Raw genomic sequence first — 13,143 nt, forward strand, 5'->3', positions numbered from 1 at the left:
GCCCCAGGCGCCGCGAGTCGCGACATTGGGTCCGCGGGCGGGGGCGCCACGCGTGTCCGGGGTGGCCTCTGCTGCCCCCTGGTGGCCGCCCCCGGGAGCGGCCCCGCCCGCTGCTGCTCCCGCCGCGCTTCGGGGTTCGGGAGCGGGGAGATCCCTGCCTGGGATGGTTCGGGAGCGGGGAGATCCCTGCCTGGGATGCCTTGGGGTTCGGGAGCGGGGAGATCCCTGCCTGGGATGGTTCGGGAGCGGGGAGATCCCTGCCTGGGATGCCTTGGGGTTCGGGAGCGGGGAGATCCCTGCCTGGGATGGTTCGGGAGCGGGGAGATCCCTGCCTGGGATGCCTTGGGGTTCGGGAGCGGGGAGATCCCTGCCTGGGATGCCTCGGGGTTCAACACCAGGGAGCGAGGAGTCCCCGCAGGCACTTTCGTGCCGGTGGGACTGAGGAAATTTGGAGTGATTTTTGTGGGATGGAAGGCAAAACGCTCCCGACTCGTCCTGCCTGTGCTGTGCTGCTGCAGGTGTTTGTGTGCGTGGGGATGAATCGGCTTGGGGCGTGTCAGCACACGGGGCCTGACCCTTGGCTGGGGTCAGTCAGCACACCTCCTTGTAGCTCTTACAGTCCTTATAGCTCCTGTAATCCAAATGCCTCAGCACACAGCACAGCCACACACAACACAAATGTAACAAGGGAGTTTGACTCAGAGCTCTGTCCCTTCTCAATCCATACCTGCCCATTCAGCCAGCAGCACCAGCAGTGACTGCCCAGCACAGCCAGCCCTCTGCTTCTACTGAGGACAGACTCAGACCACCCTGCTGTGAATCCAGCCCTCAGTCATTTTCACTCTGCATAAGCTGGAAGGCCCCCCATTCCCCTCCTTTAGGACAAAGACCATGCTGTACTGTGCCCCTGAGGATTACTCCAGTAACTGGGGAACTCCTCAACATGAGGATGCAGAGTCCCATGGAAGGGGTTGTGCTGGGTCCACAGCCCTGGTGTCCCATTCCCCAAGTGCTTCAGGCACACTAGTGAGCAGCCTCACCCAGAGATGCTGTGCCAGCTCTTGCTGCCCTCTGGCCTGCTGCCAGCAGGCAGGTGAGCCATGCCAGGCTGGGGTGAATGTCAAGGTGTTGCAGGCTGTGGTGGTTGTCCTGCCCAGGATACCCTGCTCCCTGTAGGGCTTCACCTCCCAGCTGCTGTTGTGCTGCCCCAGGGGCAGGAACCACCTTTTTGTTCTGCCCTTGCACAGGGTGGGCCCTGGGCTATGAGTGGTGCTTAATAACGTTTATGAAAAGAGACTTGGGAAATTAAGGCTGAGGGAAGAACACATTTGAGAATCGGGAAAAAGCATGAAAGGTTGAGTGCTTCTCTGTTGCTAACTTGCTTTCCTGGGGTCTGTGGTACACGTGGATGTGAAGCAATACACCAGTTATAGTGTTTCCCTAATGCACGTGTTCTAGAAAATAAAAACCACAGAGGTTCCCAGAGCAAAACTAACAGTACTTGCATGTATTTCTGAATTTCTTTTTATTTATTTAACTTACAAAAAAGGGAAAACCTTCTGAGATGTGAGAAAAGAATTGGGGGAATCACAGAATGCTAGGGGTTGGAAGTGACCTCAGAAGATCCCCCAGCCCAACCCCCCTGCCAGAGCAGGGTCACCCAGAGCACATCACACAGGAACGTGGCCAGGGGGGTTTGAATGTCTCCAGAGAAGGAGACTCCACAGCCTCTCTGGGTAGCCTGGCCCAGGGCTCTGTCACTCTCACAGGAAAGAAGTTTTTTTCTGATGCAACCTCCTATTCTCCAGTTTGCATCCATTGCCCCTTGTCCTATCACTGGACATCACTGAACAAAGCCTGGCTACATTCTCCTGACACTCTCCCTTAACGTATTTGTGACCATTGATGAGGTTGCCCCTCAGTTTCCTCTTCTCCAAGCCCAACAGACCCAGCTCCCTCAGCCTTTCCTCAGCAGGGAGATGTTCCAAGGGACATGGTACAAGTCAGCCATGACAGCTGGAAAACTTAGATCTGCATAGCAGATCTGAACCTGCAACTTGTGGCTGGATCACAGAGCACGTTAAATGTTGCCTGGTATTAGTTTCATTTGGCTTTGTTTCTCTAGGACAAATCTAATGTTCAAGAGGTTAGAGGTATAAATACTGAAAAAAATAGCAGAGATTTTGCACGTCCTACTGAGGCTGCATTTGCCAAGAACTGATGCAACTTTTTTATTGCTCTCTGAGGTGGTATGGTGACATTACCCTCTCACTGCCACATGGTGCTACAGCGAGTTGATTTTCTAGGGCAGTAATTTCTTTCAATGATTGTGTCACTCTAATTCAAACTAGAATATACTCCTTACTTTGCTGAGTGTTTGTATTGCTTCTCTTCCATCCAAGTTTTGATCCTGTGCATGTATTCTTTACCAGAGGGACAGGCTCAGGTTTCTGGCCAGGTTCTATACTGGGCAGCACACATTTTGAGTTAAGATACTTTACTGTGGAAAACAATGAATGGAGAAAGTTGAGGGTTTCATGTCAATGATGTTATGATATTTCAGCTGGTGAATATCATCCACCTCTGCACCCAAATATAATCCAGGTACTTCAAGGAAGGTCTTCCAACCACAAAAATATTAATGTGCTTTTACAGTGTCTTGAGACTTTGTCATTAAGGATCTTCATAATTCATACCTTTGTGAAAGTGACTCCTCCCCGATTTGCCAATAATGTCATGTTGTTGCTCTACCAAATATTTTACTATTCACTGTTGTTAGGAGGGGAAAAGACACAGAACACTAAACACTTCTTGACAGTGCATTTTTCATATTAAATCCCTTTTGTTTGTTTACCCCACCTGAGCCTGCAAAATCCCTAGTGCAGAAGCATGTCTACACAGGCTTTGTGAGGCAAACCTGAGTTTCCCCTGAGTTCTGAGTTGGCCAGCGCTGAACTAGATGACTTTTGACAGCTTATTAGTCCACGGCTGCTCTATGCTACTGAAGTTGTGTGACTTCTTGTTCAGCTGGCTTGCCTTTAGCAAACATGGAATGTGAGCAAAACAAGCTCAGATATGTCTACTCAGCCCAGTACACAAAGATCCACAGCCAAGGAGTGGGAATTATACAGCATCTAGACCATGCAAGTCCAAAGTCACAATCCTGGGAATTCCCCTCACCTATCACCTAGTTTGAGGAGGAGGCTCTGCTCTGTGTAATGTGATTATTTTACTTCAACCACAGATGCTTATGACACAGTCTGAGTGAGATTTAAGTTGCTTTACTCAAAACCTTGCAGTGTTTTCGAACACGGCAAACAGGTGGTGACAGGACCTACTCCTGCTCCTTGTTCCTTCCCTGCCTTACAAAAGCTTAAAGCATGCTCAATTCTCTCTTGTTAAGAAATGCAGGTTTCAACCTTCCTACCTCCTGAGACTTCTCAGACTGCAGGGTGATACAGGTGGAAAGATTCCACCCTCCCTCTTAATAATAAAAGTATCTGAGATTCTTTAACATTACAATTGCTGCTCTATAGCTTCAGTTTGTCATGAAAAACGAAGGGTCCCACCATCGGTTTCAGGAACAAAGATGTATTTTGTAAGTCAATTGACAGATAAAATCCAGAAGAAGAATACAAATAGAATCAGGATTAGATTCCTGGTTCTCCAAGAACAAAGCTTTTAAATGGCAGTTTTAAAAGTGTCATTTCAAACTATGACTTCTGATGTGGTGACACAGAACACAGTACAGTGAGACTCAGATCATTGCAGTTCTTTACATCACCTTCAGGAAAAAAATAAAGCTAGTTTGTTGTTTTACAGCCCTGCACCAGCATTCATTACATAGAAGTAACTTTGTTTTATACAAAAGTAGGAATTTCTAACCTAGTCACAGGTAAGTTATAAAACAGCAGTTATTTAAAAAAAAAATTAAAACTCCTACTTAGTTCAGTTTTAGGTCCTGTCTGGACAAGGGTATAGAAGCTGGAAATCACACAAGGATGTGTTGCCCTCAGTCCAATGTCAAGGAGCCCCTACTACTAAGGTCAATGCCTACTAAAAACCAGGAAACCTTTTGAAAATGCTTTTTTAATTGGCAATGTTGTGCAGACACCTTAGTTCACAAGTACCGTGCAGAAGCTTCATGCTTGGTAAAACAAAATGTATTTCTTGTCACAAATTACAAAGTTTGTGAATGGATTCATGCCAAGTGCCTGTCTGCACAGATCTCTATCTGTTTGGCCCTGAAGCATAAGTAAACCAAGTATTATTTTATAGAAAATCACAGAACCAGTAAAAAACTCCTTTTCAGCTCCATCTCTCTTACTGTTGGTTTCAACACAGCATGAAGACACTTGGACATTCTTCAATAGTGCAGTCAGTCTTCATGTCACATCTACTGTTTAGTCTCTGTTTCCATCTGAGTTTCCTGAGATTCTTCAGCTTCTGAAAGCTTTTCATCATCTAAAAATCAATATTGCTGTTAGTCAAACATGCCTGGTTATTTACAGACTATATTGCAGAGCTGTGTTCCCTGTAAATATTTTACATTGATTGCCTTAAATATGTAGTTGAGTATTTCATTAAACAACATGCTATGTTCAAACAAAACAAAAGAACAAGCCTTCAAAGTTTTTAAGGCTGTTACAGGAAACAGGAGGTAATTCTTATAGTATCCATTCAAACAAACAGGACTAGGTTGTGTCAAATTACATGACTTCTCTTTGCCTCTCCATGGTTTATTTCAAACTGAAATGGTGCCTTCCACTAAAATGTTACTTCACAAAATTCTAGAAGCTGAAAGGTCATCTGTACATTCATGTGAAAACGTATTTTAGAGACCAATACTTAAGCAAGGGTTAGTAACAGAGTAACAATAACCTTCTGTTGAAGTGCACCAAGGATTAACAGTTCATTCCGCTTAAGAAGATCTAGATGGCCTTAGAGAATGAAAGTCTGCTCTTACAGCCATCTATGTATGTTAATCAGGTCATGCTCAAAAGCTATACAATTCATTCCATCTTGGACAAACATGGCAAAACCCCAGCAAAGAATATTTAAAACATTATCCACAGTAAAGCATGAAAAGTACTAATTTGAAAATATTCAGTAATTGTATGACAACAGATGAGTATGACTAAATCCCTGAGTTTAGCTCTTCTGTACAACAGTTTTAGTCCCTGCTCTGTTGCAGACTCACTGTCTGAGCAGGTAAGTCCTTTACCTTTCCTGCATTCCCATTTCTTTCCAGTAAAGCCTCAGGAATGCTACAAATAAGTTTAGAAATTATGTACAAAAGAATATTTTTCTGTAAGAAGTAATTTTTTTTTCTGTTTAAAAAGCCAACAACAACAATCTCAAGTTGCTATTCCCCAAACCCACATTTTAAAGAAGCTTGCTGCCTACAGATTCATCTGAAGCTGGTCAGGAAATGACATGTGGCTAGTTTGTAGAAGAAAAAAACCTCTGAGCAGTCTCAGGCTGTGGACTACTGTGGAGAAAAAAAATGCTGTCAATGCAAGAGGTCACCAACCTTAATTGCACATAGCCAGCCCACTGCTGGAAGCTGTGATTCCTTTTGATCTGCTGAAACCCTACCCAGCTATATATGTATTACTTAAGAACACCACTTACTTTCCAGGGTTTGCTGAAGTTCATGGATGGTGCTCAGCAGAACATGAAACTGCTTTCTTCTCAGCTCCAACTGGAATGATAAAATATATATTTTAGGAAACAGAGGACACACAGTGAAACAATCCATTGCAGAGTCTCTGTTAATTACATTCCTAATAATTATATAGCCATCTCTTTGAAAAACCTACCTTATCTTCAACATTTTCTTTAATGTGAGAAAGATGTTGCAGTTCTTTTCCCAAAGCTTCTAGCTGCCTGCAAAGAAATGGCCATAGCATCTTTTAAAAGTTCTGTAAAACCCTTGAAAAATAGATGTGAACTAAGGGAAGGAAAAAGAACCATTATATCAATAGTGGTATAACAAATCAAATTACAAAGAAGTAAGGCCACTTCATTAAAGTGTTTAACTATAATGTGATAAATTTGTAATTTCAGAACTTTACAGCAAAGAAGGCCTCCAAGCTGGAACACAGTTGTACACAGAGCATTTGAACTGTGACAAGTCAGTCCTGCCACAAACATATTATTGGCCATACAGTGCAAGTTAAAGAACTGGTCTACATTAAACACCCATGGCATTTTCACGGGCTCCACAACTTCACAGATTTCTTTATGTTGACATGAGAAAGTAAATAAAAACAGAGGATCAGCAGGAGACTGTGTTTTATAAACCTACATACCCAACATACAAACACAACAATTGACCAAACACAGTCAAGTACCTTAGCTCTGCCAATAGCCTGACCAGACAGAGTAGTGTGTAACGTAGATTTCACTGTTGTAATACACTAAATAATCCATGTTTTTTATTAAACTGCATGACACAACTTATGACTCAGCACACAGAATGTAACATTATGATCCATATAAATACTAATTTCCTTCTCAAATGTCAGTTTTTATTTTAATGGATTGCCTCTGACATTAAGAGACATAGGTGTTGCATGTTTCCTTTAACCTTTATTTATCACATCCTTTTGAAATACATCACCTTTCAACACCTCTTCAGGATCATCCTGCAAGCATTTGACTGTTTTCTCTTCTCACTTGTACCCACCATGGACCACCACAATTCTTTTTCAGACAGGGCAAAGAAGAACAGGTACCATAATGTGCACTAGCTTTCAAATGAGGATGGAGCATCAACTCTTGCACTCAAACTTCCAGTTTGACTCTTCTGCGTTTCCTCTAATGCCTCCTATAATCTATACTCCATGTAATTAGAACAATCTTTCTTTACAGGTGAAGTAGATTGAGGCTGACCATCTCTGATTAATTACAAGGCAGAGCCATACAGGGGTCAGCAAGGGAATAAAAGGGCTTTTTTTCTGAAGCACAGCTGCTGCAACCAGTCTGGGAAAGGAAAAGCCTCCAAACCTAAGTGACCCATGATGGCTGGGAAGAAGGTTTGTTTTAGTGCCACCTGAGGGTGCTCTCTTTTTTTGAGCCAGCATGCTTGGTACCTTGAGGAGAATGCCTGAAAGAGGGCTGGGTATGACACTATCCCTTCCTAACAGGATAACAGCATTTCAGTTTATATAGATTTATCTAGTACTTGGTTTGAAATTGTTGAAGTGTTTCTGTTTAGCCAAATGTTGCTGTTTTTACCATGCTGTCAGGTATAAGCAGACAGTGAGAACATTCTTTTTTAGTCACATCCAAACCACATCTGGAATTTTACTTCTTTTACTTTCTGCTCCAGAGAACCTTTGCCTAGCCTTCTCATTTTTCTACCCCTTTTCTAAGACTCAAGTGTCATTTCTTGTTCCTGTTGACAACTCTTCTGATGCTGCATCTAATGACACTGTGGGCACTGACATTTAGTAATTCAGCTCCTGTCACTTCCTGAATTGGCTCCTGTGCATTACTTTTGACTAAGCCAATAACACCCTCTCTTCTTTTGTGCTCTATGACTAGTTGTTCCAAGAAACAGTCCCTTAAAAGTATTTTTCTGAACTTTGTCCCTATTGTGCCATACAACCTGCAAAAGTTATAAATATAACTCTTTCATTAAACCATGACATTTCTTCTCACAAGAAGTTTTCTCAGGTGTTTTTAGTGATTAAGAGTTCCATGAAAAGCCTGACATTGTTAGTGAGGTTTCCTCCATTCTGATTTAAGGGTGGTCCTTCCTGGTCATAGTAGGATTTCTGAATCTCTCTCTCAAACTGGAGAGAGAGGAAGCTTTCTAACTAAAACACTGGATGAAGACATCATCTAGTTCCTATATTTAAAGTCTATTCACTTGGAGAGGTCAGTTAAAGCTAAAATACCTACAATCCAAGCTGCCCTTAAAAATGTTCTGTTCTTCTACTGTCCCATTTCCCCACCTATAAAATGTGGGATCATACTCTGCTATAGTTCAAGTCTATATCTTTGATTACAGATACTAAGGATACATACCTTGTAGCCATTCTTCCAGTGGATGAACACACTGGTATTTCTAATTGTAATACACTCTCCTAAAGAGATTTTTAAATTTAAGAAAAGACAAAATGCCAAATTTATTAGCTGAAACTTATCACCATGTCTAGCTTTGGTTAAGAAACTTATGCCTGGATTTGTTAAATAAAATAAGAACAACCCCTCCAAACCTAAACAGCCCAGCATTCTCTAAGAAAAAAAGGATTATCATTTAGTTGTTTCCCTTCTTATTCAATTGAGTTATCTGAAAGGAAATCACTTTCAGTAATTCTTAATGAATAGTAACCCCGTATCTGTATCTTTAATCAGGCCATTGGTGCAATGAGTCCTGGAATGTTTCTGTGGCTTGATGCAATTAAAAACACTTATCTCCCTGCAGCTGCCCCAAAGCAGAGATGATGATCCAGATCCAACAGTAACACAAGCAATACTGTAAGTGATGTGCAAGATGAGCTGGACAACAGGTAGATCTACCCTGCATGCCAGGGCAGGTTACACTGTAGCGCACAACACAGTAATTTTTTAACCAGGCATGCAGAAGCAACTACTATAAGGAAAACAAATTAAAAACCCAAAGAGCTTTCTCCTGCTTCCTCTCATTCCACCTTCCTTGCTTGTGTGTTACGTATTTTGTGTGACTGCTGAATCCCTTGCTGGCACAACTTGCAGCACTTCCCTACTCTCTGTCTTTTCTGAGCAACTCACCCCTGGTAAACTGAACTTAGGTGTGCATTTGCATCTGAGTTCACTTATTCACCTTAACCACAGGAAAATTTTGACTACAAAATTATTAGCAATGCTTCTGAATCCTCACAGATGGGGATTAATGAAAGAAGGCTGATAAGAGCATGTTTTTAAAATGAAATCCAAGCTTTCCTTGTGTCAAAAGAAAGGTCAAATGGAAACCAAGGAAATGTCCAATCTGGTAACCTCAAACTTACTGGCTAACTATAAATGAATCCAGTCTCATACTTACTTCAGTGTTTCATGTCTGTCTGGATGCTGTTGTATGACTTTGGCTAATGCATCATATTCTGAAAGAAATTTAAATGGTTTGTCTAAATAATTCTTAAAGTATAGATTCTAGAAGCAAAAATCAGATACTATACTACAGAATGGTACAGATTCTTTCTTCTTGAAAAACTGTTTTAACATTTTTAAATTTTTACATAACACCTTACATGCATAAAAAAGTACCTGCAAATATCCATATGTAAAATTGTATATAATTTATACCATGCTATAACATTTCAAAGTAGATGATTATACCAAGAGACATTTAAAATAAACTTAAGATGTGGCAGTAGACCATTATCTACTCACTCAAACTTATCCAGCGCTAGTGATTTGTAAAGGATGAGGTCAGAAAATAAGACCTTTAGATAGCTCTGCATTGCTGCACACTTGGTCTTGTGTGTATCACAGAATCACAGAACTGTCAGAGTTGGAAGGGACCTCTAGCGATCCTCTAATTCAACTCCCCCACTAAAGCAGGATCCCCTAAAGCACATTACTCAGGGCTGCATCCAGGTGGGTCTTGAATACCTCCAGAGAAGGGGACTCCACAACCTCCCTGGGCAGCTTGTCCCAGTGGTCTGTCACACTCATAGCAAAGAAGTTTTTTCTTCATATTTAAATGGAACTTCTGTGTTCCAGCCTGTGCCTGTTGCCTCTCATCCTGTCACTGGGAACTACTAAACAGTTTGGCTCCATCCTCCTTTCACCCACCCTTGCAGGCATTAATAAGGTCTCCCCCTCAGCCTTCTCTTCTCCAGGCTAAAGAGTCCCAGCTCTCCCAGACTTTCCTCATGTAAGATTCATAAGCACTGGTTTTAGATACAATCTAATGTAGATGTACAGAAAATGAGGCTGATGTTACCTCTACAAACTTGAGATTTTTCAAAAAGAGTATAAAATGCTGCATGAGAAACAGGACTTTTTTTAAAACTATATTACACTAAGCACAATATTATGGTTATACAGACAACTAACATAGCCATTTCCTGACATTAAGACTGTACATACATCAACTGCCTCATTCACATGGAAAAATCTGTGCTGCAGGCTGGACAGAACATACCAAAAAGCAAACACTTCACACCTATGTTTGAGAAGATCTAAGAACTTTACACTCCTGCTGGTTAAGGTTCTCTTTAATTCCCAGTTAAGTCTAAAATTCTCCACAAAATTGATCAAACAGTTGTATTTAAAACCTTTTATCTGTTATAAACTTTTTCTTTTTTGCATTTATCAAGAAAAAACAAATGTTTGCTTCTCAGCTGCTAACCTTTTGGTAAGACAGCATCACAGGGTAATGCTTTAAGTTTCAATTGAAGTTATCAGCACACACTTTTGAGAGTAGGGAAAAAAATACACCTCTTGTAATAGGCATTCAGTAAGGATGTATCCTGAGTGTCTAACTGGCACCATTGTGTATGCCAAGACATTACCTTTCCTTAAGAGATGAAGGAATACACTCTCATAATCTTCAGTGCTGGGTCTATATCTATTCAACTTTTGTCTCACTATTAATAATGTGCTTTAGCTCTTCCCAAGTCACCTGAATTCTGACAGGATGCTTTTGGGGTTTTTCTTTGGCCTGAAAGCATTTCATTGAGATCTACTGGTTCAATCCTGCCTGCCTCATCCACCACAAACCTTCAGTAGTGGGTGTGGAACCCGCCAGGCAAAATAACAGCATTCATGATGCCCCCATGTTCCCTTGCACTTCCACAAGTTTGTATCTTTGATACAATGTGTTTTACAAGGCGACAAAGTAATGAAACTGACCAGTATAAACAGAGATTTGCTCCTTACCCTGGCGATTTTTTCTAATCCTTTTTGCTTGCAGGATTTGTTTTTTGCATTCAGAAATCTTCTCATGTGCTGCAGCTATACTGTTTTCTTTAAGAAATAAAAAAAGTATGGAATTATATTGAAATCAAACAATACATGTTAAGAAACCTTTTTGCCATACTATAAAAAGAGAATCATTTGTGACATGGGAACTTCAAAACTACACACACATCAATAGGTTAAAAAAAGCTTTCATTTGTATGTATTTTATATCATTGATAAGATGCTTCCAGCTTATGTCTGAGTGCTATGTAGGAAGAAAAAGGAAAAAAAAAAGAAATCAAACCACTCATCAGATATCTATACTATAGTTCACCAGAACTGGCTCAAGCTTGGTCATTAAGGAGAAACTGTCAAATGGAAAACAGTAATATTTTCTCAGCCTTACCTATATCCTTGTAGATTTTTTCATAATTTTCCATTTCTCTCAGGTTCATATCATACACCAGGAGAGTTTTTCCCATTGAAAATTCACACTGCGATAAAGTGCTCAGCATTCGTTGGTACTGGCTGTAACTGAAAACAGACAAGATGTTGATTCTTAAGCAGCATAAAAAAGCCTCTAGAAAACAAGAAAACAAAGCCCCCTGTAGCAGAAGGAGCAGTTAATCACCAATTATTACAGAAATAAGACGTTTCAAAGAGTGAATGTGTGATTTCTGACAGTGCCATTAGAAAAGTTACACACACTGATTCCCACCACCCTTATAGGTGTACAGGGAGTATTAAGGCCAGGGGCAGACTGGTCCAGGATTTACAAGCTTCCCAGCTTGGGCTGGCTCTGACCACCCAGCTCAGTGTTTCAATACTGCTCCTTACACACACACACACACCTGTTACTGTGTCCTCCAGGAATTTCTACCCAGCACTTAGCGTGCACCCCACAGCAGAACACCACCCCTTACTACTTCACCCCGGAGGTGGGGTTTTTTTGATGATTTATTTCCTTTTTTAATAACAGAAACGCAGCAGCCAAAACACCAGCAGCAGTGCTACCCTTTCCCTGACAGAACCAACGCAGAACTGCCAGCTAAAACGTTCCAGCCGTGCTCCTGGGACGCCTGGATGGACCAGGGGTGACAATCCTGAGGGCTCTGGAGCAGATCAGTCCTGTCTGACCCATCTCTGGTCCTCACCTCCCACCACAGGAGGTGGGAACGCTGATAACACCACTGAAAAAGCAGCTTTTTTTTTTACATTTTAACACAGATCTTTGCAAAAAGGCTGGAGCCCCGGTTTTCTACTGATGTGAGCAAGTTACAAGACTGAGAAAACAAAAAACAAACCAAACCCAGAAGCGAACAGAAAGCAAAATACCCTTCCTCTTGAGACCCGGAGTTGCACCACTTGATGAAACTCTTCACCAACAAATTGATCCGCCTGTCGTCGCCGGCCCCGTCGCGCAAGTTACAAGACTGAGAAAACAAAAAACAAACCAAACCCAGAAGCGAACAGAAAGCAAAATACCCTTCCTCTTGAGACCCGGAGTTGCACCACTTGATGAAACTCTTCACCAACAAATTGATCCGCCTGTCGTCGCCGGCCCCGTCGCCATCAATCAGCAGCCGCTTGCGGATCACTTCATCTGCCGGGGAGACTACCCGCTCACTGCCCAGCTGTGTCCCTGGGATAGATGGTGGCAGAGGGATGGGAGGAGGTGGGTGATCCCACCTCACTGCCCAGCTGTGTCCCTGGGATAGATGGTGGCAGAGGGATGGGAGGAGGTGGGTGATCCCACCTCACTGCCCAGCTGTGTCCCTGGGATAGATGGTGGCAGAGGGATGGGAGGAGGTGGGTGATCCCACCTCACTGCCCAGCTGTGTCCCTGGGATAGATGGTGGCAGAGGGATGGGAGGAGGTGGGTGATCCCACCTCACTGCCCAGCTGTGTCCCTGGGATAGATGGTGGCAGAGGGATGGGAGGAGGTGGGTGATCCCACCTCACTGCCCAGCTGTGTCCCTGGGATAGATGGTGGCAGAGGGATGGGAGGAGGTGGGTGATCCCACCTCACTGCCCAGCTGTGTCCCTGGGATAGATGGTGGCAGAGGGATGGGAGGAGGTGGGTGATCCCACCTCACTGCCCAGCTGTGTCCCTGGGATAGATGGTGGCAGAGGGATGGGAGGAGGTGGGTGATCCCACCTCACTGCCCAGCTGTGTCCCTGGGATAGATGGTGGCAGAGGGATGGGAGGAGGTGGGTGATCCCACCTCACTGCCCAGCTGTGTCCCT

The 13,143-nt window shown here is 42.9% G+C and overlaps 1 protein-coding gene across 2 annotated transcripts; it reads right to left on the reverse strand.

Moving 5' to 3' along the window:
• Nucleotides 1-4,380: 4,380 nt before the first annotated feature.
• THOC7 (THO complex 7 homolog (Drosophila)) lies at nt 4,381-12,469 on the reverse strand. Of its 2 annotated transcripts, none has more exons than XM_009997013.1 (7): nt 12,232-12,307; nt 11,303-11,430; nt 10,876-10,962; nt 9,035-9,092; nt 5,823-5,889; nt 5,635-5,704; nt 4,381-4,464 (listed from the first exon to the last, which is right to left on the reverse strand). In XM_009997013.1, the coding sequence occupies exons 2-7, from the start codon at nt 11,409-11,411 to the stop codon at nt 4,397-4,399; spliced, it is 459 nt and encodes a 152-aa protein (XP_009995315.1). In that variant the 5' UTR covers nt 11,412-11,430; nt 12,232-12,307; the 3' UTR covers nt 4,381-4,396. The 2 variants fall into 2 exon arrangements, with proteins under 2 accessions (XP_009995315.1, XP_009995314.1); XM_009997012.1 differs by lacking the exon at nt 12,232-12,307 and adding an exon at nt 12,429-12,469 and having other exon boundaries at nt 4,397-4,464.
• Nucleotides 12,470-13,143: the final 674 nt, after the last annotated feature.

This window comes from Chaetura pelagica, unplaced genomic scaffold (genome assembly GCF_000747805.2).
Source record: "Chaetura pelagica isolate M959 unplaced genomic scaffold, ChaPel_1.0 scaffold364, whole genome shotgun sequence".
NCBI classification, from domain to species: Eukaryota; Metazoa; Chordata; class Aves; order Apodiformes; family Apodidae; genus Chaetura; species Chaetura pelagica.